Source organism: Neoarius graeffei, chromosome 12 (genome assembly GCF_027579695.1).
Source record: "Neoarius graeffei isolate fNeoGra1 chromosome 12, fNeoGra1.pri, whole genome shotgun sequence".
In the NCBI taxonomy this organism is placed as follows: Eukaryota; Metazoa; Chordata; class Actinopteri; order Siluriformes; family Ariidae; genus Neoarius; species Neoarius graeffei.
The window spans coordinates 71,278,507-71,302,344 of record NC_083580.1 but is presented as its reverse complement, the minus strand read 5'-3'; the positions used below and the strand labels follow the sequence as shown (position 1 = coordinate 71,302,344).

The 23,838-nt window shown below is 41.1% G+C and overlaps 1 protein-coding gene across 2 annotated transcripts in view; it reads right to left on the bottom strand.

The window, feature by feature from the left end:
- The window catches only part of gria1b (glutamate receptor, ionotropic, AMPA 1b), a 190,440-nt gene extending 168,674 nt beyond the window's left edge, over positions 1 to 21,766 (bottom strand). Inside the window, exons 1-2 of one of the 2 annotated variants that reach the window (XM_060936357.1) lie at positions 21,685 to 21,766; positions 21,388 to 21,522 (exon numbers count right to left, since the gene is read on the bottom strand). In XM_060936357.1, the coding sequence (XP_060792340.1) occupies positions 21,388 to 21,522; positions 21,685 to 21,766 (217 nt within the window). Of the gene's footprint in view, positions 1 to 21,387; positions 21,523 to 21,684 lie in introns of those variants that run through there. The other variant, XM_060936358.1, reaches the window with a different exon arrangement.
- Positions 21,767 to 23,838: the final 2,072 nt, after the last annotated feature.

Genomic DNA, 23,838 nt, shown 5'->3' with positions numbered 1-23,838 from the left:
CTTACTGTAATTACATCCATTTCCCACACAGCATCGTTGTGTACACTAAACTGGTTTGCTGTGAGCTGAAGTATCTCATTTATCCCTTGCTATTAGTGAAAGACAGTGGTCATTTGGCCCCTCAGAGATGCACATCATGGGATAAAAATGCAAGGCAAATGTCCAACTGCTTTTATCCTCCCCTGAGGTCAGTTTCCTAGTGACCAAGCACATCAGGCTCATGAAGCTCCTGTCTGCTGCAATCAACAATGACAGTCCTGGAGCCATACTGTACTACCCAAACTGAAGAGAGCCCTCATGGCCTGACAGAGGGTTTATTTCAAAATCTGGAAGGGCTGGAAGTCCTTGCTAAAGGCTGTACAGCTGATCCAAGACTGGAGATACATAAACTTGAGCTGAGGACAGAAAGCACTTTTTTAATTTGCGCTAGCAGCGGTGATGCAAATTGTTACTCTCACTCAGGATCTTTCTACTTTATTACTGTTATTCGTATTATTCTCAAATTTCTCCCTCAAATTTCAACCAATCACCAAATTTCATATGAAGAATACCTCTGGGCTGAATTACATTGCTATGACTTTTGGTACTGATCTGGATCACTGAACTGGAATAATCCATGAAAAACGGGCTTTTTTTCCTTACTTAGTGTCATTCTCTATCTACAGGGTACGGTGACCAGATGTCCTGCTTTGTAAGAGCTAGCGTAAATTACTGTGATTTTAGTCAGAGTATCTATCTAGTTATTACCTCGCCCAGGACGGAGTCCACCAGGGGCCGAGGTATTGTTTTCGGTGGGGTTTCTTTGTTTGCTTTTTTGTTAGCAACATTACAGGAAAACAGCTGGATCAATCTTCATGAAACTTTCAGGATAGATGGGCATTGGTCTCAAATAGAACCGCCAACATTTTGAGGGTCATCCGGTCAAGATCACCAGAAAGGTCAAAATCTTTTTTTTTCGCAATATCTTCCTTCTGATTCTATTTCTCTTTCTCACAAACACACGTGATTCTGGTTCTGACTGTAATGCTCTCTTTCACAAATATACGATTCTGATTCAAAATCTAAATCTGAGAGATGAGAGATATTAGGTATAAAATCATTATGAACATGTAAGTATAAAATAAGTGCTGCTGGGCAAGGTTTGTTTTGCCTGGCAACACTTGTTATTATTGCTATTATTCACCTAACGTTTTTCAGGATACTATTTCTCCCTCAAATTTCAACCAACCATCACCAAATTTCACATGAAGAATACCTCTGGGCGGAATTAAGTTACTATGACTTTTGGTGCTGATCTGGATCACTTAACTGGAATAATCCATGAAAAATTAGATTTTTTTTCAATCACTTATAACTGTCATTTTTCATGATCTTTACAATCAGTTTTTTTTTTCCCCCAGGGCAGCAGGGCGCAACTTTTCCTCACTAAGTATCATTTGCTATCTCATACTGTTCCAGATCTATAGGGTACGGTGACCAGACATCCCGGTTTGTAACAGCTAGCGCAAATTACTCTATCTAGTCTCATTTGGTAGGTCTGCTGATGTTGCACAGGTAGCATCTCTTCAATAGCCCTCAGAAGAGCTGTGTAATCCACAATCCAAGAGGACACACAAAGATCTTTTTGTTCTGAGCCTTCATTTGATGAAAGCTGACTCAATGGGTCTCTTTGGAGCCTGGCTGATTGACATGCTGCAGACATTTGGCCTGGATGCCTGTCAGGCTGATATTTGTAAGAACGATGGCCCAAGAGGCTTGATCACATGATCACTGAGCGGACTATCCTACAGCCTTACATCACTGTGTCTGTTTGCTGCAACTTTATGATCACCTCCACATATCTGATCATTCAAGCCATTTGAAATCGGTGCTCAAGTTTTCATATTTTATCCAACAGAAAACACAGAACAAAATCAAGAGTCTGCAAACTCGCATTGAAACAGCTGAAGTTTGAGGAAATGTTAACGTTCAGTGTAGTCTATGCAATTAATTATTGATAATATTACTTCTAATTATTTGATCTGTTTCAAATATTATGAAGAAAATACAGGAAAACAAGCATCTGCATCATTTCTTGGTTAAGGACAGCATAATAAATAATATTATCAGCTGTGAAGTCGGGAGCTGCTTGCTGGCAGTGCCAATCACAACAACTCAGCTGGATGATGGAATTTTAAGTGATCCTGAAATAATTCACAGCAAACAGTAACAGCAGACATTTAACATATCAGTTGTCTAATGTGGGGCGGCACGGTGGTGTAGTGGTTAGCGCTGTCGCCTCACAGCAAGAAGGTCCTGGGTTCGAGCCCCGGGGCCGGCGAGGGCCTTTCTGTGTGGAGTTTGCATGTTCTCCCCGTGTCCGTGTGGGTTTCCTCCGGGTGCTCCGGTTTCCCCCACAGTCCAAAGACATGCAGGTTAGGTTAACTGGTGACTCTAAATTGACCGTAGGTGTGAATGTGAGTGTGAATGGTTGTCTGTGTCTATGTGTCAGTCCTGTGATGACCTGGCGACTTGTCCAGGGTGTACCCCGCCTTTCGCCCGTAGTCAGCTGGGATAGGCTCCAGCTTGCCTGCGACCCTGTAGAAGGATAAAGCGGCTAGAGATAATGAGATGAGATGAGTTGTCTAATGTACACACACTGATATTCTCCATGTTAATTACTGCTCAAAGTGTGTGAATGTGTCCGAGAGCTGAAAAAACAGTGTATTTGATCACTTGCTAATTATCACTGCCATTAGCGTTATTTGGAAAATGTTAAATTGGGCAATTTTTTGCAGGTCTGTTTGTTTTTTAGGTCAAAATCCTGTTTTCTGTTTCGAAAATGCAGCTGATTTTCTGCCAACATTTTTCAGTGGTATTTTTAGGAAATATGTTCAACATGATGTTAAACATGTACCGGTACAGTGCTGCGCGAAAGTCTTAGGTACATGTAAAGAAATGCTGTAGACCAAAAATGGCTTAAAAATATAATGAAATGAAATGTTTCAACATGGAAAAATACTATAAACAGTAATCAGTAAGCCGTAATAAATTAAACAAAGTCAATATTTGGTGTGAGACAAAATTACCTTTGCTTAAGAAAAAAAAAATAGTAGTCTGAGGTCCAATGAGTGCAGTTTCATAAGGAAATGAGCTGTAGGTTTTACTGAGTATCTTGCAGAACCAGCCAGAGCTCTTCTGGACACTTTGACTGTCACACGTGCTTTTTAATTTTGCACCAAAACCCAGCAGCCTTCATTATATTTTCTTTTTTAATCTGAAAAGTGCTTTCTTATGGAACATGCTGCCCAGATATAAACTTTTTTTTTCTGTAACGTTTAATTTTGTGCTGGAAAATGAACGTTTGGAACTCTAAAATGTTTTTGTACTGACTTGATAATGTAGAAGTCACATACATGTCAACCTATACAGAATGTCCGTATTTTATACGGATTTGATTCAATAAACGTAGTATACGGGCGTATAAATAAAGTTATACGGATTCTTTAAAAAAAAACTTCAATATTTATTTAGAGCTATAATCAATTCCCACGATGATAAAAGAACGCATAACATTTACAAACGTACTGTACACCACAGACAGCCAGTAAAGAGTCTTATGAAATCGCGCGTTATCTTGTGGTAGCAAGACTTCGTTCCACTTTTGATCATGCGCACACTGCATTGCGAGAATCCCGCCAACCGGGAAGTCATAGACGCCGGCTTCTGCGTAGAATCATACGTCATCCTCGCCCGAGAATAAAGATGCCTCATTCATGTGCTGCGTTTAACTGTACCAACAGGTTTACCGTCCAAACGAGATCACATGGGATTACCTTTCACAGGTGAGACTGGAAAAATACTTTTCATTGTATTTGGTCATTATAATGTGATTTTACGAACAGATTTTCCTGACTTTGTGGCTAATATGAAGTCTCGCGCATAATAGCCGCTCGGTGAAACCTGTCTCCAAACAACGAAGTATTTCCTTCGTAACTACGCTGATAACACTGTGTTTTTGTCAAACATTGGAGCTTTGTATTCATTCTGAAGGTTTATTGTTATTAATATTGAATAAAAAGTAACTGGGATATATCATTGTTAATTATCATTCAAATTTTAGGTAAATTATTTATTTTAATTTGCATCTTATATGGATTTTATAAGGGAAATACGGATTTTGGAGGTTGGTTATACAGGTTTGATTGACCAAAGGTTGGCATGTATGAAGTCATAAGATAGAAATCTATAAAAAAAAAAAGTTTGTATGAAAAATAGGGTGAAAAAATAGCATGCTGAAGACTTTTGCACAGTACTCTGTGTGTGTGTGTGTGTATACATATATATACATTTTATTTACTGCTCCATTACACTAGCTAGCACTGCTCACTTTCTAAATCAGTAGGAAACCCAGTGGTGTTGTTTACAGAGATCACAAAGTTTATCGCACACTGTGGTACACATACGTGCCTCGTTTATCATTTATCCCCATGTTCTGTCAGTCAGTTTCTCATTTATCATTCATCCCACAAAACTACACTTTACATGCAGGGTAGTCACATAAGCATGGAATTAACAAAGAAAAAAGTGCAAATTAAAAACTCATTAGAAATGATGGTTTTTTATAATCATAGCTATGTTTGAAGCTCTTTATTTAGATTTAATCGGATGATGTGAAGTCCTAGATAAAAGACTTTCATATGATTTATATTCTGCTGCTGATTTCTTTTAATTAAATGATTCGTATGAATTAAATCTTACGCTTTTCTTCACCTTATTGACTCTTCAGATATATGCGGAAAACAATTTGACAAAATAGCAGACAACTGCAGCCCTATCTATCTAAAGATAAAACCTGAATGGCAGTAAGCAGTGAATTCTATCAGTCAGAATTACAGTGATGTTCATAGGATTCTCTTGACAAGTTTTATTCGTTTCAGAAAAGAAATAAGCGATGGCGCTGCCACACTCTCAGCGGCTCTGTTTTAACTAGCGGGCGCTGAAGGCAAGAAAACTCACATTTATCACAATAATTGTGATGCCATCTCAATTATTAATATCTATTTCTACTCAGAGGCTCAGACACAATTAAGGCCAAGCCATCTGTTTGTCTTTTATTGCAATACTATTGTAAAAACTATTGTTAAGGTCCCCAGTATGTTGTACCAATCAAATGTGTGGACACCTCTACTCTACTCATTCATAGGTTTTGATGTATTTTGTATTTTCTGCATTGTAGAACATTACTGAAGACATCAAAACTATGAAATACACATGGAACAGATATGGAATTACGTGGTTTAAAAAAAACCAAACAAACAAAAAACAAAACCTTATTTTAGATTCTTCAGCATAATCACCGTTTGGATTGATGACGCTTTGCATACTATTGGCATTATCTTAACCAGCTTCATGAGGTAGTCACCTGGAACATTTTGCAATTAACAGCTGTGCCTCGTCAAAAGTTAATTAGTGGACAAGTTTCTTGCCTTCTTAATATGTTTGAGATCAAACAGTAAAGAGTAAACTAGATAGAGACTGTGACTAAAGTCACAGTAGTTTTCCAATTCGGTGATCCAGATCACCACCAAAAGTCATAGCAACGTAATTCAGCCCAGAAGTATTCTTCATGTGAAATTTGGTGATGATTGGTTGAAAACTGAGGGAGAAATAGTGTCCTAAAAAAACGTTAGGAGAATAATAATAACTAGATAGAGACTGTGACTAAAGTCACAGTAATTGGTGCTAGCTCTTACAAACTGGGACGTCTGGTCACCATACCCTATAGGTCCGGAACGGTAAGAGATAGAGAATAAAAAAATGTGAGGTCAGATTCAATGTAATAAAACTGATCGAATTGATTGACGAAAGGGGAAAGGTGGCATGTTGACGCCAGACTCAGAAACGGACTCCAGTTCTCGGACTATTTTGCAACTAACAAATATGAGTCCCAGCACACATATTCACTCACTACGTTTACATGCAGAAAGTATTCGGGTTTTTACCCTTATTCTGAAGAAGGTAATATTCCTACTAAGCTGTTTACATACTGAAAGAAAATGAATGCAGTCATACAGTGGTGCTTGAAAGTTTGTGAACCCTTTAGAATTTTCTATATTTCTGCATAAATATGACCTAAAACATCATCAGATTTTCACGCAAGTCCTAAAAGTAAATAAAGAGAACCCAGTTAAATAAATGAGACAAAAATATTATACTTGGTCATTTATTTTCTGAGGAAAATGATCAAATATTACATATCTGTGAGCGGCAAAAGTATGTGAACCTTTGCTTTCAGTATCTGGTGTGACCCCCTTGTGCAGCAATAACTGCAACTAAACGTTTGCGGTAACTGTTGATCAGTCCTGCACACCGGCTTGGAGGAATTTTAGCCCATTCCTCCGTACAGAACAGCTTCAACTCTGGGATGTTGGTGGGTTTCCTCACATGAACTGCTCGCTTCAGGTCCTTCCACAACATTTCCATTGGATTAAGGTCAGGACTTTGACTTGGCCATTCCAAAACATTAACTTTATTCTTCTTTAACCATTCTTTGGTAGAACAACTTGTGTGCTTAGGGTCGTTGTCTTGCTGCATGACCCACCTTTTCTTGAGATTCAGTTCATGGACAGATGTCCTCATGGTTTCCTTTAGAATTTGCTGGTGTAATTCAGAATTCATTGTTCCATCAATGATGGCAAGCCGTCCTGGCCCAGATGCAGCAAAACAGGCCCAAACCATGAGACTACCACCGCCATGTTTCACAGATGGGATAAGGTTCTTATGCTGGAATGCAGTGTTTTCCTTTGTCCAAACATAATGCTTCTCATTTAAAGCAAAAAGTTCTATTTTGGTCTCATCCATCCACAAAACATTTTTCCAATAGCCTTCTGGCTTGTCCATGTGATCTTTAGCAAACTGCAGATGAGCAGCAATGTTCTTTTTGGAGAGCAGTGGCTTTCTCCTTGCAACCCTGCCATGCACACCATTGTTGTTCAGTGTTCTCCTGATGGTGGACTCATGAACATTAACATTAGCCAATGTGAGAGAGGCATTCAGTTGTTTAGAAGTTACCCTGGGGTCCTTTCTGACTTCGCCAACTATTACACGCCTTGCTCTTGGAGTGATCTTTGTTGGTCGACCACTCCTGGGGAGGGTAACAATGGTCTTGAATTTCCTCCATTTGTACACAATCTGTCTGACTGTGGATTGGTGGAGTCCAAACTCTTTAGAGATGGTTTTGTAACCTTTTCCAGCCTGATGAGCATCAACAACGCTTTTTCTGAGGTCCTCAGAAATCTCCTTTGTTCGTGCCATGATACACTTCCACAAATGTGTTGTGAAGATCAGACTTTGATAGATCCCTGTTCTTTAAATAAAACAGTCACACCTGATTGTCATCCCATTGATTGAAAACACCTGACTCTAATTTCACCTTCAAATTAACTGCTAATCCTAGAGGTTCACATACTTTTGCCACTCACAGATATGTAATATCGGATCATTTCCCTCAATAAATAAATGACCAAGTATAATATTTCTGTGTCATTTGTTTAACTGGGTTCTCTTTATCTACTTTTAGGACTTGTGTGAAAATCTGATGATGTTTTAGGTCATATTTATGCAGAAATATAGAAAATTCTAAAGGGTTCACAAACTTTCAAGCACCACTGTACATCAGGCTTGTAGTACTTGAGTCTGACTCGTGCCCTAATTTTAAGGACTTGTGACTTGACTTGGACTTGAGCACTGATGACTCGGACTTGTGCATTAACTGCATTCAGACTCGTAAATTGGAGACTAGGACTTGGATTTTTTTCTTTATTTTTTGTAACATGCCATAATAATTTGGTATAAGATATTTATATTTATATCTACATTAATTTTCTACTAATTTCGTGCAAGAGAATGCACATTCACCTGTTCATATGTCATGTTTAGGAACAAACTAACGTTAACAGCACAAAAATGCCTGGAGAGAAGCCCCTAGGATTGTCTGCTTTGCTTCTACAAACTTCTCGTGCAGTGGGGGAAAAAATGCACTGCTATGTGTTCCATATGTAGAAGAACTATCGAGGAAATGATGGGGACAACTTCAAATTTCAATCATCATTTGGCAAGACTCCACCCAGACAAGGAAGTGACACGCTATGTTCATTGCTCTGTTGATAGTGGGCGGGGATTGCTTGCTGAGCGATGAACTAGCTAGTGTTAACCCTTTCTCATGTTATTTGCCCTGTTGATAGTGGGCGGAGCTTGCTGAGCGATGAACAAGCTTTTCATCCCTTGTATGGTGTTCGGGTCTGTGGGACCCGTTTTCATTTTTTTAACCATATATGCTGCTCGTATATTGCTTGTAATTGGGGCGAAGTAAACATCTGTTAAGTATTTAATGTAAAATAGTTTGTGTTGAATTTAAAACACCAAAATGCAGCGGGTCCACCAGACCCATAAACACTGGCTGAGTAACAAAAATATGAACACCACACATCTGTAGCCTATTAACTAAAACAAGAGTGCTCTGAGAGCACAATATCCCCCACTGGCAACTACACCATACCTGTAACTCTGGTAAAATGCGACTGAATTGAATGAAATTGCAATATGCGTATTACCGACATATAACAAAGAATCCTGTCAAATTTCGTGAAATTCCTCCAAAAATTATGAGAGGAGTTGATTTCAGAAGGTGAGTACCTTTCCCGGGACAGATGGACACATGGACAGACGGAAGGATGGACAGCGCCACGACATAATCCCCCTTTGAGCCTTTTGGCCAGCTGGGGATAAAAAAATGGGGCAGTTAAGCAGTAATGTTCATCCAACACAGTAGCAGAGACGGTTTCACATAAAGGCAGCAACAGCCACCATCAAATGGTGTGGTTGCAGTCTTGTTCTCGGACTCGACTTGGATCAGTACTGGACTTGACTCGGACTCGACTCAAAATTTTCTTTAATGACTTGGACTTGAACACTGGGAACTCAAGACTGGACTCGGACTCGAGGTTTAGTGACTCGACTACAACACTGGTGTACATACACTGATTGTCTAGTTGGTTTGTATACACCACACATGGCTGACCATAAACAAGCAAGAGGCTGTGTGTCCCAAACTGCCTTAAAAATCCAGACTGAGACACTTATTCCGAATGCTCTGTATACATGTCCAAAGAACGCGCCAAAATCCAGAATAATATCAGCATATCCCATCAGATATGCTTAATCAGAAAACGCTGAATTCGAAACAAGGCCAAATTCTGAATATCCAAATGGAATATGTTGTTTACATGACCTGTACCAAATAATAGTGGAATATTGGTGTGAGTATAAATATACTGAATATCACATTCCCATTCACCCAACAATTAACCATTCGATCATGCACACACTGTATAAATACAGGCTCTGGATATTTAAAAACGTGAAGTATCGCTGAGTGTATTCTTATATGATGTGCTAAGCCTTTCTCTCTCTTATTGATATACAGTATTCTGCTTTTGACTCACTGTTCAGGTTTTTCAATTTTGGAGTTCCTAATTTTGCCTGTCTGTTATTCACCTGAACCTCTGCCTGTTTTTTTGACCAAGATCTCGTCTGACATTTTGGTATTGTCTGCCAGTTGAGTAAATAAAGCTGTTTACCTGCAACTGCAGCAGTTTCTGCTGCCTGACAAAAGGACACAAGACATGACAGGCTTATTTGTTCTGCTAGCGGTTACTTTATCTAGGTGGATTTTGACCTGTGAATACACAACGCTCTTCTGTTCCCATGTCCATGAGCCAAACAGAAAAAGAAGAATATCATGACAATACCAGACTATTGCTTTGCTATTTTTAATGTACGTCTGGAGGATAAACATTAGCGCTGCATTCTTTCCAAAATCACAACTACTCGACGATATCATGTGATCAGTGGAACATCTGAGAAACAATTTCATTCCTGTTATCACTTACTTCATAGCAGCTATAAACAGTCACCAGCCTCTTAAAGGTAGACTGCCCTTCAGATTTTTCAAGTGTAGGTCAAAAAAAAAATTTTCCCTGACACCCAATTCTTTTTGTTTAGTGGACTGAAAGCTACTGAATTTGAATCACAGACTTCAAATTTTATTAGTTTTTTTTTTTTTTAAATATAACAATTAATGAATTTAGGGCCACGTGGCCCTAAATTCTCTGCTATTTTTTCCTGCTTCACCATGACCCAATACAAGATATTACATCATGCATCACGTGGTGGGCTTTCCCCGTTCACGCAAGGCATTGTGGGATACAAATCTGAAACAGGAGAGAAAAATGGAGGCCGTGAGTGTGCGAATGAAACGCGAAAGACTGACTACAGTAACGGAAAGCGAGAAGAAAAGACATTATGTTGCGAAGGGAAGGAAATGCAGGACCAAACTAATAAATATCAGCGCTCAGCGAGCACCTCGGTGTGATCAGCTATTCGTTTAGCGACAGAATGATGTAACTGTCAGTGCACGGTCAAAGGGAAACCAGTGCATGCACGCACGGACTTCCTCTGTCTGCTTGACTTCGCGAAGCGAGTGAGTTCATGCACATTATTTACTCAGGAATCTCCTCAAATTAAATAACTTCCCAGCCACAGAATGGCCTGATATTTTGTGAGGTATTACAGAAATAAACATATTTATTTAAAGGTAATGAGGCAAAAAAAAATTGCAGCTTGTCATGTGACTGAGAACAGTGGAGACTCCTTCCATAAATGTTACATAAAGTCAAGGTCTGTGAACAGAAAACTTTAGCATATGAATGTTTAAGCACGGGACAATTTGACACGGTGGTGTAGTGGTTAGCACGGTCATCTCACAGCAAGAAGGTTCTGGGTTCGAACCCAGCGGCCGGCGAGGGCCTTTCTGTGTGGAGTTTGCATGTTCTCCCCGTGTCTGCGTGGGTTTCCTCTGGGTGCTCCGGTTTCCCCCACAGTCCAAAGACATGCAGGTTAGGTTAACTGGTGACTCTAAATTGAGCGTAGGTGTGAATGTGAGTGTGAATGGTTGTCTGTGTCTATGTGTCAGCCCTGTGATGACCTGGCGACTTGTCCAGGGTGTACCCTGCCTTTCGCCCGTAGTCAGCTGGGATAGGCTCCAGCTTGCCTGCGACCCTGTAGAACAGGATAAAGTGGCTAGAGATAATGAGATGAGATGAGTTTATTATTAGGTCCTAGACACTTCAATCAACTAAAAAAAAGTACCATTTAAATCCGAAACATGCTTCAGTTATATTGTGTTCGTTATCATTTCCAGGGGTGCCGATAATAGTGGCACATGCGTTTTTATTGAAAATAATTTTCTTGATGAGGAATTTGTTTTTCTCTGAATGAATGCATTTCAATGAAAGGTTGGATTTTTCCCATTTGTTTAGTGTAAGATGAAGCAACTTCAAGAAACGGTCAAATTATTTGAACCCTTTTTACTAATCTTTACAAGAGGTGCCAAAAATTGTGGAGGGCACTCTATGTTACAGCCATGGTGCTATGGAAAATTAATCAGCATGTTCTCATTCAGAAACAGCTCAACAGTTAAGATTATTCTTTTAAAACATTGATTTTATGAATATTTTGTATTCCTATGAAAAGGCCACACTTTGTATTATCCTAATGCACAATAGTCGATCGGCAGTAATTATATTTCCCTCGACTTGTTGACAGTTTATTATTGTGTAAAACATATAGACATGAACTAGACTGTAAACTGGATGTTAATTTTGTAACAGTTGTATAAAGCAAGCTTATACGCTCAGCTTGTTGATTGTAAATCCACAAATTTATGCAGATTGCAATGAAATATCAGTTCAACACATACAAGCTTATCATTCATATCATTAGCCTGGAGCTATACCCTTCACTCCTTCACTCCCACACTCGAAAAACAATTTCTAGGTTTCAGTTCCTTTACACTTTGAGAAAAAGCTGATCGTTTTGACAAGAAAAGAGCATAAAGTTTAAAATAGCAAATCTCCAAACATGCAGGATTGCACTGGGGCATTAATCCAACGTTAAAATATTCACCATGACGTAACATACAGTGATATCACAGCTCTAATTAATAACTTCCAACACCAATTGTTCCATTTTCCAATTCCAGATGGTCCTCGGGACGTCTGTTCCTGAGAGTGAGTCCTCTGTGATACTGTACGGTATGTGACAATATTTCAATAATATTGGCTGGCTTTTTTTCATGGTATATCAGATATATTCCATTCAGCTAGCATGATACTGAACAAGTCGAAGACGAGTAGCTGAATGGGATATATCTGATAAACCACGGAAAAATCCAGCTAATATTATTGTTATTATACATACACATTCCTTTCGGGTGTTCAATGTGTCTTTCTCTTTCAAAATTCTCTCATCTCATCTCATTATCTCTAGCCGCTTTATCCTTCTACAGGGTCGCAGGCAAGCTGGAGCCTATCCCAGCTGACTACGGGCGAAAGGCGGGGTACACCCTGGACAAGTCGCCAGGTCATCACAGGGCTGACACATAGACACAGACAACCATTCACACTCACATTCACACCTACGGTCAATTTAGAGTCACCAGTTAACCTAACTTGCATGTCTTTGGACTGTGGGGGAAACCGGAGCACCCGGAGGAAACCCACGCGGACAGAACATGCAAACTCCACACAGAAAGGCCCTCGCCGGCCCCGGGGCTCGAACCCAGGACCTTCTTGCTGTGAGGCGACAGCGCTAACCACTACACCACCGTGCCGCCCAAAATTCTCTCATAATCTTCCATATTTAACGAAGCAAACCTGGCGGCCATGTTCGTTTACAAATTGTACCAGTAGCTCACTGGTGCAGAAGTTTCACGCCTCTGACGTGTGACGTCATGTTGTCTTGACAACCAAGGGATATCATAAACCATATTCAACGCTCATTCTCCATTAGGTAGAATGATGTAATACACGTAGGATAAGCGATATGCTAACAATATTGCATGCTGTCAAACCACATGAATGAAACCCGCTAGAAGGGAATAGAACATGTTTTTATTCCATCGAAAAAGTGTCCTGTGTGTATAATAATTAACAGTTACTCCATTAACTCGAGTTGTACATGAGCCGATGAGGCGCGTAGCACCGAGTCGGCTATAAGCCATGTACGACGAGATTGAGTGGAATAACTGTTTTATTCTATCCACATTCACTGGATTTTGAGAAACAGAGCATTTTTATTATTTTTTTTTGCAAATTCGATAAATAAAAACTTTATACAAAATGTCTGACAAAATCATTTCTGCTTAGAATGTAAACAAACCAGCGAAATGACGGGAGCAATTTGTGAAAAATGCTATAATAATAATAATTATTGAAAAATAAAAAAGATACGTTCTTACCATCAAATACTTTTATTCCATATTTTGTTGCTTTTTTTGTATTTTGGGGGGGTTTGTTTTCGAGTTCATTTTGTTTATTTCGTCCTCAGCTGGTTCAGCAACATGCTCTGCCATTTTGTTTTTCTCTACTCACAGTATATGAGCTGATAGCCTAGTAGCAGAGTAGCCAATCAGAGCACGCAATTGCTCATATCCAGTGAATGTGGATAGAATAATCACCGATATACACTTATATCAGAGCAAGGCGCTCCTTTAGTATGGTACATATAAATATCATCGAATGCATTTAAACAATCTCATTTCTGCCATTCGTACTACAAGGTAAAGAAATGTCTTGGGAGAATTACACACTAGAAAATACAGTTGTGTCCCTGTCCTGCTGTTTTCTTTAAACTCTGTCTTTCTTGCTCCATCATCTGAAAACGTTTATTGAAATGGCATTTTTAATCACTTCTCCAGAGAGCAATGTCCTAATCCAGCACAATATCGCCTTTGTGCACAAATGGAATTTTAACAACTCTTGTTCTATGTTCGGTTAAGACTGTGAGGACAGGGGCACTGTTAATCATGCACATTTGGAGAATAAACTTCGGAAAAATAATCATTTTGGTACTGAGACGATGAATAATAGATTAAATGAATGTGGCAGGCGCAGGCTGTGCCGAGTGATTAGCAAGGCTCCTTGGAGACGCAGCCACTTAAACAGGCCTTTAAAGCATCCATTGGAGTAAACTTGCACTGCACTCGGAACAGTCAGTATAAGTGGACTCCTTCATGTTGGCCTTCAGAAGCCATTTTTCTATGGGTCATTTTTTGATCATGAAAAATACAGCGGATGATTAACACTCTCCCAAGGTTTCTTGTCAAGAAAGAAAAGTGAATAAAGAATAAGCTTTAGAACAAGACCGTCAATGATGGCGTAGCTCACTCTGGCCCCGTCTAGTCCAGAAGGAACGATCTAAAGTGGGGCACCTTGCACAATAAATGTTGCAAGCTATATACGCTATATACAAGCTATATTTAGAAGCAATATCCACCCTAGGAATACCGACCTATTTGCCAGAAAGAATCCAAAACAGCGAGGAATTGACTGAAAAGAAGCGATTTTTGTTGAACTGTTAATTATTAAGGCTTAATTAGTCCATAACTTCATTAATAATTGTAATTACCCAAATCTCGGTAGAAGTTATATGCACCCTAGGTAGCCCTACCTTCATGCCAGAAAGAATCAAAATCGGTGAAGAATTGAGGGAGAAGTGATTTGTGTGGAAACTGCTCATTAGGGATTGACTGATTACTCCATGTCTTCATTATTAATTGCAATTATTCAAAGTTGGGTAGAAGCTATATGCAACCCAGGCAGACTGACCTTCCTGCCAAAAATAATAAAAATTGGTGAAGAATTGAGAGAGAAGAAGCGATTTTTGTGAAATATGGACAACGATGGACGGACGATGGATGACGGACAACACATGATGGCATAAACTCATCGCCTATTGGCCAGATGAGCTAATAAGCCTGAACTTATTATAAACTAGGGGCTCAATGTAAGGATGCTATCTGTATCTATATCTGTTTACTACTCCAAATATTCATATTTATATTTCAATTTGCTGCATTTTCTGGTGAAACTGCAATTGTTTAGCACCACATGGTGTTCTGCAGCCTTTAAAACATTTTTGTGTAACTATTCCCTTTAAAGTAAATGACTGCAATCAGCTAAATGTGTGCAGATTTCTTTCTTTAAAAGATTTATATCTGAACCTACACAATATAGCCAAAGGTTTGTGGACACCTGACTATCACACCCATATGTGGTTCTTCTTCAAACTGTTGCCACAAAAATCTGTAGAACGTATTTGGATGCTGAAGGATTACATGAGATATTTGGGATAGCTACATTACAGACATTTCGCAGATGCTTGTATCCCAAGTGATGTACAACAAGGGGGTACATGACACAGTGCTCCTGGAACAGAGAGGGTTAAGGGTTCAAGGGCCCAACAGTGGCTTGTCAGTGCTAAGGCTTGAACCCAGGGCCTTCAGCTCAGCTGTCGAGCCACCACTGCCCCAGGTCGCTTCATTGGAACTAGCAGACTCAAACCTGTTCCAGCACAACAATGCATCTGTGCACAAAGCGTGGTCCATGAAGACACGGTCTGCCAAATTTGGAATGGAAGAACTCGAGTGTCCTGCACAGAGCCCTGACCTCAACCCCACTGAACACCTTTGGGATAAACTGGAATGCCAAGTGCACCCCAGGCCTCTTCGCCCAACATACCTCGCCCCAGTGCCCGACCTCACTCACGCCCTTGTGGCTGAATGGACAAATCCGAACAGCCATGCTCGAAAATCTAGTGGAAAGCCTTCCCAGAGAAGTGGAGATTAACAGCAAAATAGGACTAAATCTGGAAAGGACATAAGGGTGTGCTGGGCAAGTGGCCACAAACTTTTGGTCATATAATGTAGAACTATTTCTTGTATTAATGGTATAAGTGGTCACTTAGGGCCCCTGGACTATCAGCGGGCTTCATGATTTTTAAAACAGATATGCAAAAAAAGCACACTTTACTATCATTTGGTTAAAATGGTTTGGTTTATGTATCAGTTAGTCATAGGGGGTACCGTATGGTGTGAAAGGAACATTAATTGTAATTTACCCAACTAAATTATATAACGAACATCAGAAAATACAGAAGAAATGTGACTCGTGAACCATTCGTATCTACCTGTGGTGGAAAGATGGGAAAAACAGCAGAAGAGAATTGCATTTAGTCAATTTGTCTGGTTTTTGCCACCACTTGTACATTTGTGGTTAACTAGCTAGCTAGTATCTGGAGTAAGAAGTGTTAGGCTAGCACACTTCAAGTTGTTAGCTCATTACTACTAACTATGACAACAGTAGAATGAAGCATTCATTCTGTTCATTCTTGCATATAAAACTAGAAGAGCACTCAGTAGAGTCCATACCTTCACCAACCCACATAGTATCAACATCGAAAATCAAATCACTTGAACTTAGGATAATACTAAAGCTGTACACCAAATTTCATTCAAATCCGTTCACTACTTTTTGAGTTACGTTGGGAACGGACAAAAAAAACATGGATCCGCGTACATATCTGGATCCTGGATCTACATATACCTTTGTCAGTCCACCAGATTTTTATACCAGATGCTCAGATGACGGATTTTGAGTTCTACCTACTGCATTAAACTACCAAGCCTCTGTATGCAGGAAATACAAGCCAAAGTGAAATTGGACCAAGGAAAGTTACTGTAAATTTGGCATGAACTCAACCCAAAAGGGTCCATTTTCCAGGCACTGACTCCAGATGATACAGAATCTTGCGAATCCATCAGGAGACAATCTTGACTATAGATTATTGGCGAATTTCCCAGATTTGTTGAGCAGCAGAGTACAAAATGCTGCTCGGAAGGTCAAGAAAACACGTGGTGAACTATTAGCACCGCCAAGCGAATGTTGCATGAAAACTGCACTCGCATGATCGACACATTTTCACTACAAATCAAAAATGTCATTTGCGGATTTTTATGGCAGAAGGAAGATCTATACTTATCTCAGTCGTGGATGATGTTAAAAGTGATAAATGTATCCTGTAGGGGCGCTATTGAGGTGATTATTCATTGATAGTTACTGGATCAGCCAGTGAAAATGGTGCAAAATATTGCATGCTTTTCAACACCATTTCTACGCATTCTGTAAACAGAGCATTTGGTAAAATATCCCGTGGTTTGACACATATACAGATTTGCATCAGAATCTAATCAATGGTTCCTTGGCCCATGGCTCACCTTTCCACCAAATCTCATCCAAATCCATTCACTACTTTTTGAGTTATACTGGGAACAGACAAACAAACAAAGGTGAAAACATAACCACCTCCAACAAAGTTGATGGAGGTAACAATGACTGAGTGGGAGTGTATGTGTTCCAAATATTGTTCAGACAGTTCCTCAACCTCAGCTACATTGCTCAAGTTCATGATTCAGATCCAGTATTATTAGCTCATCTGGCCAACAGGTGATGATCTTATGCCATCATGTGTTGTCTGGCGTCCATCCATCATCGTCCACATTTCACGAAAATCGCTTCTTCTCTCTCAATTCTTCACTGACTTTTATTCTTTTTGGCAGGAAGGTCGGTCTACCTGGGGTGCATATAATAGCTTCTGCCCAAATTTGCATAACTGCAATTAATAATGAAGATATGAAGTAATTAATCAATCCCTAACAAGCAGTTTCCACACAAATCACTTCTTCTCCCTCAGTTCTTCATCGATTTTGATTCTTTCTGGCATGAAGGTAGGGGTACCTAGGGTGCATATAACTTCTACCCAGATTTGCTGAATTACAGTTATTAATGAAGTTATGGACTAATTAAGCCTTAATAAGTAACAGTTCAACAAAAATCGCTTCTTCTCGATCAATTCCTCGCTGTTTTGGATTCTTTCTGGCAAATAGGTCGGTATTCCTAGGGTATATATAGCTTCTATATATAGCTTGTATATAGTGTATATAGCTCGCAACATTTATTGTGCATGGTGGCCCACTTTAGATCGTTCCTTCTGGACTAGACGGGGCTGGAGTGAGCTACGCCGTCACTGACGGTCTTGTTTTTGTTTGTCCTTCCTTGTGATACTTTCCAATGAATTTATTTGGTTGTCTTTCCCAAAAACAAACCAGTAGCTGAATCTAAACCGCTGTGACCCTGACCAGGCAGGTACTAAGGATGATAGAAATTTATCACAAACCACCACCCTGCACAAGCTTTTTTTCTTTCTCAGTCTGCAGGATCCCAGTCATGGATGCACACCTCTAGGATCAACCAGATGCCTTGAGAATATTTCTGGCAAGCTTTCAAAAGAAAGAAAGGCTTTCAGCACAAAGGGACGCACTGTTCCAAATATTGTTCTGACTTTCTGACTCTTATTCATATTTCTTTAGAACACACTGTCTGTTAATTCAAAATCATGTATTCAACCTCAGTAATATCCCGGTTATAAACAATGCAGTCTGTTCCGGTGCTACCTTCATATAAATGACTGGGAAACAAATAACGTCCTGGACAGCTCATCAGCCATCCACGATTGGTGCTTCTTTTCTTTTAATCACCTTCAGTGACAGATTATGATAATGCGTATCTTCACTACAGGGCATTGAGACTAATAACCTCCATTAGCATCTGCATGTCTGTTTAATTTTCTGCTGGAGATCGGGACTTCAGGAAGGACAGCAAGTGATGAGCACATCACGACTATTACCGTAATACACTCTGTACTGCTTGGCTGACATTTTCAGGACAGGAATTGGCATTTTTCAACTGTCTGGGACTTGCGGTGAATTCCTAATAAGGCGAAATAACTATTCAGTACCACTTTCCTTTCTTTTTGTACATTGCTTGTAAGCTGTCTTTTTTTTGATAGGAAGAGTAGCTTCGAAGCACAAAGAGCAAGGAAGAATATTCATCTGTCCAAAAACATAGCAAAAAAAGGTGACCTTGTCACAGATGACAAACATCCTGTCTATCAAGGCCTTGTACTCATTTCACACCACAACAAACAGACAAATATTTGTGGACATGGTTGTGGTTGATGAGTTCATGGAATTACATCAGCCCGCCTGCTAATCAGGCCTTCAAAACACCCAAGAGTCGCCCCATGCTGCTTTCATAGCAATTTTCAGACCATACCAAATGAAGTAAACAAGATTGACATCTTATTTGCGATCTTATTACAGAGGCAAAGAATTCATTCTGATGGTGTTCAGAGCACACTCTTTCATCATGTTCGGTATGATGAGTCAGGCCAGAGAGTTGCACACAATCAGGGGATGAGACTCAAAGCAAGTAGTGCAAACACACACCCTATCCCGATGTGAAGACTCTCTGGTCTTGTAGGTAATTAGCTCTGTATAATTGCTTTCACTTTCCCCATATGTAGACGCAGGAGCCCACTTTGAAGTGCACACTCTTCCAAGATGTTCCGCATTCACAACTAAAGCAATCATCCCCGGGATCAATCACAGACATTTCCACAGTACTGATGGCCAATTACGCTGCGTTTCCAATAGCTACTCAGGGCATCATCAACGTGCAATGAAAAAGCATGGGAAGCTTTCTAGAAGCAATTGAACTGCTAACGTTCTGCAGAGACGCCTATACCTGGGATTGATGTTTCATCCTTTAATGCGAAATATACGAAACACCAAATGGTCATAAAATATTATACATCACACCCAAATTCTCCTCAGGTCTTTTTGCAATGTGACGAAGAGGATCATATACCATTCAGGCACTCTGTCTGGAGCTGACATGAATAATGTCAGTTCCCTGAGTTAACCTCAGACTTCAAACAAGAAGAAGAAGAAGTCGCACTCGCTAGCAAGTGAGTTGAGGTGAGGATTTTCTCATCGCCTAAGCTGTCAGGAGCTAGTAATATCAGCAGGATTTAGAAACACAATGCTCCTCTCACCTTCTCTTGCGAACACAGTCACTTTTTGATGTTCAAGTAAATTACGCAGTAACCTTCTAATCACGCAGTTGCAACGAACACTTATCGTGTTGCTTGTTCTCACAGAAACACCATGCCTAAAGATTTCTACAGCTGTTCTTCAAATTTCACTTATGATACCGGGGTGTGTGTGTATGTGTAAAACAAAATGCTGGATGGGTATGGTCTGTATTTTAAATTTGAGCTCGTGCACGTTGCCGTAAATTTGTGCACGATGCCGTCGGATGCCTGCGCATGAACACACACAACACGGACTGTCTGTGATGTTTTGCGTAACAACTTAAGACATGCAACAGATGCGTGCCAAGAGCATGCACAGTTACAAAGAGCATATTAGTAGTGACAAAGGAAAAACACGATTGTGCAACGAGGATGTAAGAAGCATCCTTCAATTATTTTTTTTTTTTTTGATATCCTTAAAAGAAATATTCTATCTCATCATCTCTAGCCACTTTATCCTGTCCTACAGGGTCGCAGGCAAGCTGGAGCCTATCCCAGCTGGCTACGGGCGAAAGGCAGGGTACACCCTGGACAAGTCGCCAGGTCATCACAGGGCTGACACATAGACACAGACAACCATTCATGGTCAATTTAGAGTCACCAGTTAACCTAACCTGCATGTCTTTGGACTGTGGGGGAAACCGGAGCACGTGGACAACATTCAAACTCCGCACAGAAAGGCCCTCGCCGGGCATGGGGCTCGAACCCGGACCTTCTTGCTGTGAGGCGACAGCGCTAAGCACTACACCACCGTGCCGCCCCAGAAGTATTCTATATTATGGGAAATATTTGGGGCGGCACGGTGGTATAGTGGTTAGCGCTGTCGCCTCACAGCAAGAAGGTCCGGGTTCGAGCCCCGTGGCCGGCGAGGGCCTTTCTGTGTGGAGTTTGCATGTTCTCCCCGTGTCCGCGTGGGTTTCCTCCGGGTGCTCCGGTTTCCCCCACAGTCCAAAGACATGCAGGTTAGGTTAACTGGTGACTCTAAATTGACCGTAGGTGTGAATGTGAGTGTGAATGGTTGTCTGTGTCTATGTGTCAGCGCTGTGATGACCTGGCGACTTGTCCAGGGTGTACCCTGCCTTTCGCCCGTAGTCAGCTGGGATAGGCTCCAGCTTGCCTGCGACCCTGTAGAAGGATAAAGCGGCTAGAGATAATGAGATGAGAGATGAGATGAGGTATAAGCTTATAGTTTAAATGACATTTTTGTTCAATTCTCATTGCACAACTTTGAGGACTGATGCAGAAGTCATGACCGGGACTTTTTCTTTCTTTTTTTTTTTTTTTAATTCTTCACTCTTCCTGAAAGGATGTCAGGGCTCATGTCCTCGGTGCATGAGAGAGAGAGAGAGAGAGAGATGGTGCGTTTCTCATTATTAAGGCAAGGAGTTGAAGGTTTGAAGGCGCATGCGAACAGGTGCTCGAGACAATAACGTGCCATCCATTCATCCATTCATGTGTGTGTGTGTGTGTGTGTTCATGGATGCATTAGATGATAGACACGGAGACAGAACTTACATGCGTACGTCATGGCGAAACTGCTGCCCACATCCACCATGTCCACTTGTGGCACCAGTTTGGGGAGCTCGTGCTGCTGAGATAACGCGAATCGGAACACCTCATATTCGTGCGAGTCGGTCGGGAACAAACCGCCTGCCAAAACACGCACAAGAAATGGTTTTAACATACTTCATCAGCTCCTGTAGTCAAACAAAACTTCACTGGCTTTCGGTTCTGGACATGAACATGCAGATGCAGATCCAGATGTTAGTGCGCTATAAAGGCGCGCGCGCGCGCACAAGCGACTCCACTCACCTATATTAATGTTACTTGGGAAACTCGAGCACGAGCACCAACCGAGCAAGCTGGTGAGCAGTAAGGCCAGGCTTGGCTCCATGTTTTCTTTTGCATTTGCGAAAACGAGCCCAGTCGCGAACGTATATCCTACTGAGCATCCGCTGCTTCACTTTACAGCGCGGCCATGAGCGCGTCGAATGCACGCGATGACGCCAAGCGCGCGCTCCGTGCAACACCGCACCGCACCGCACCGCACGCGCACCGTGCCGAGGAGAGAGTGGCAGCACTACGCACGGCAACGGAGATTTAAACACGTCAGCACGAACACACACGCTTGCGTTTTTCACCCAACAGGATGAGTGCGCTCTGGCGGACAAATTCCCCTCCCGGCTTTATTCTCCGCGCCTCCGGGAGACGCACAGGAGAACTCGTGTCAGTGCGCTGTTTGGATGATGGATGCTCAGTTCGTGCGTCTTCCTTTTTTTTTTTCTTTCAATAAATGCATTAGATTTACTTCACTAAACACTGATATCATCAGTGAAACACAAACCATGAGCAAAATGCAAACAACAACAAATATTTGAATATCATCATCATCAGTAGTAGTAGTGTTGCTGCTGATGTCGTTATTGTTATCGTTATTTTACAATTAGCAAGCAAGCAAGCAAGCAAGCACAACTTTATTCTTCACACACTTGTGAAATTCCTGGACAAATGGTTAGCACTGTCGCCTCACAGCAAGAAGGTTCTGGGTTCGAGCCCAGTGGCCAGCGAGGGCCTTTCTGTGCGGAGTTTGCATGTTCTCCCCGTGGGTTTCCTCCGGGTGCTCCGGTTTCCCCCACAGTCCAAAGACATGCAGGTTAGGTTAACTGGTGACTCTAAATTGACCGTAGGTGTGAATGTGAGTGTGAATGGTTGTCTGTGTCTATGTGTCAGCCCTGTGATGACCTGGCGACTTGTCCAGGGTGTACCCCGCCTTTCGCCCGTAGTCAGCTGGGATAGGCTCCAGCTTGCCTGCGACCCTGTAGAACAGGATAAAGCGGCTAGAGATAATGAGATGAAATGAGGTGTCTGGAAAAATCCCAAGGGAGTCTGGAGCCAGATTTGTGACGTCACCTGCGGACGCGCCAGCAGGCTGAGAGAGCTTGCATGGTTTCAGTGCACAGTCTGTGTAGACCATAGCAGCTAGCGATTTTGCATTGAAATATGGAATTGTCACCTGATTGCAATGTGGGAAACGATGAGTACCAATCCCATCAAGATTGGTGTTGCTACACCCTCCTACAATACACTACCGTTCAAATGTTTGGGGTCACGCAGACAATTTTGTGTTTTCCATGAAAAGTCACACTTTTATTTACCACCATAAGTTGTAAAATGAATAGAAAATATAGTCAAGACATTTTTCTGGCCATTTTAAGCATTTAATCGACCCCACAAATGTGATGCTCCAGAAACTCAATCTGCTCAAAGGAAGGTCAGTTTTATAGCTCTAAACTGTTTTCAGCTGTGCTAACATGATTGTACAAGGGTTTTCTAATCATCCATTAGCCTTCTGAGGCAATGAGCAAACACATTGTACCATTAGAACACTGGAGTGATAGTTGCTGGAAATGGGCCTCTATACAAGGGCGGCTGGTGCATAAGGGCGATTGGGCGACGCACTGCCAAAACGAAAAAAAAAAGTTTTTTTTCTTTTATTAAAACAAACTTTCACCAGCGCTGCTCGAGGCAATTTTAATCTGTCTCTGGGTATCATTGTCCAATCAGGGTGGTCTTGCTTCTAGAGTACCGCCCCTTTTGGGGCAATTTCAGTCACGCTGAAAATCGCCCAAGAGTTCACTGATAGAGTCCCATGTTAATATATTTTTTTTCTCCTGACTGACACTTCAATGCAATCTCTATGGGTTCCAGGGGGGGGGCTTGCCCTAACGTACTTACGTCACTGTGAAGCGCGGCAAAGTTGCATTCGATCCGCTCAGTTTCTGAGGTGAGATGGGTGCGGAAAGCAATTCAGTGCGGTCCTTAAAAGAAGTTCCATTTAGTCAGCGATCAAATCGAGCTAAATTGGCAACAAAACAAGCTGTACCCCCCTCGACCAAATCTAAACATAAAACAAATTTCAACGGGGGGGAATCATATACTCGAGGTTTTACTTCAACATGGTCCCAG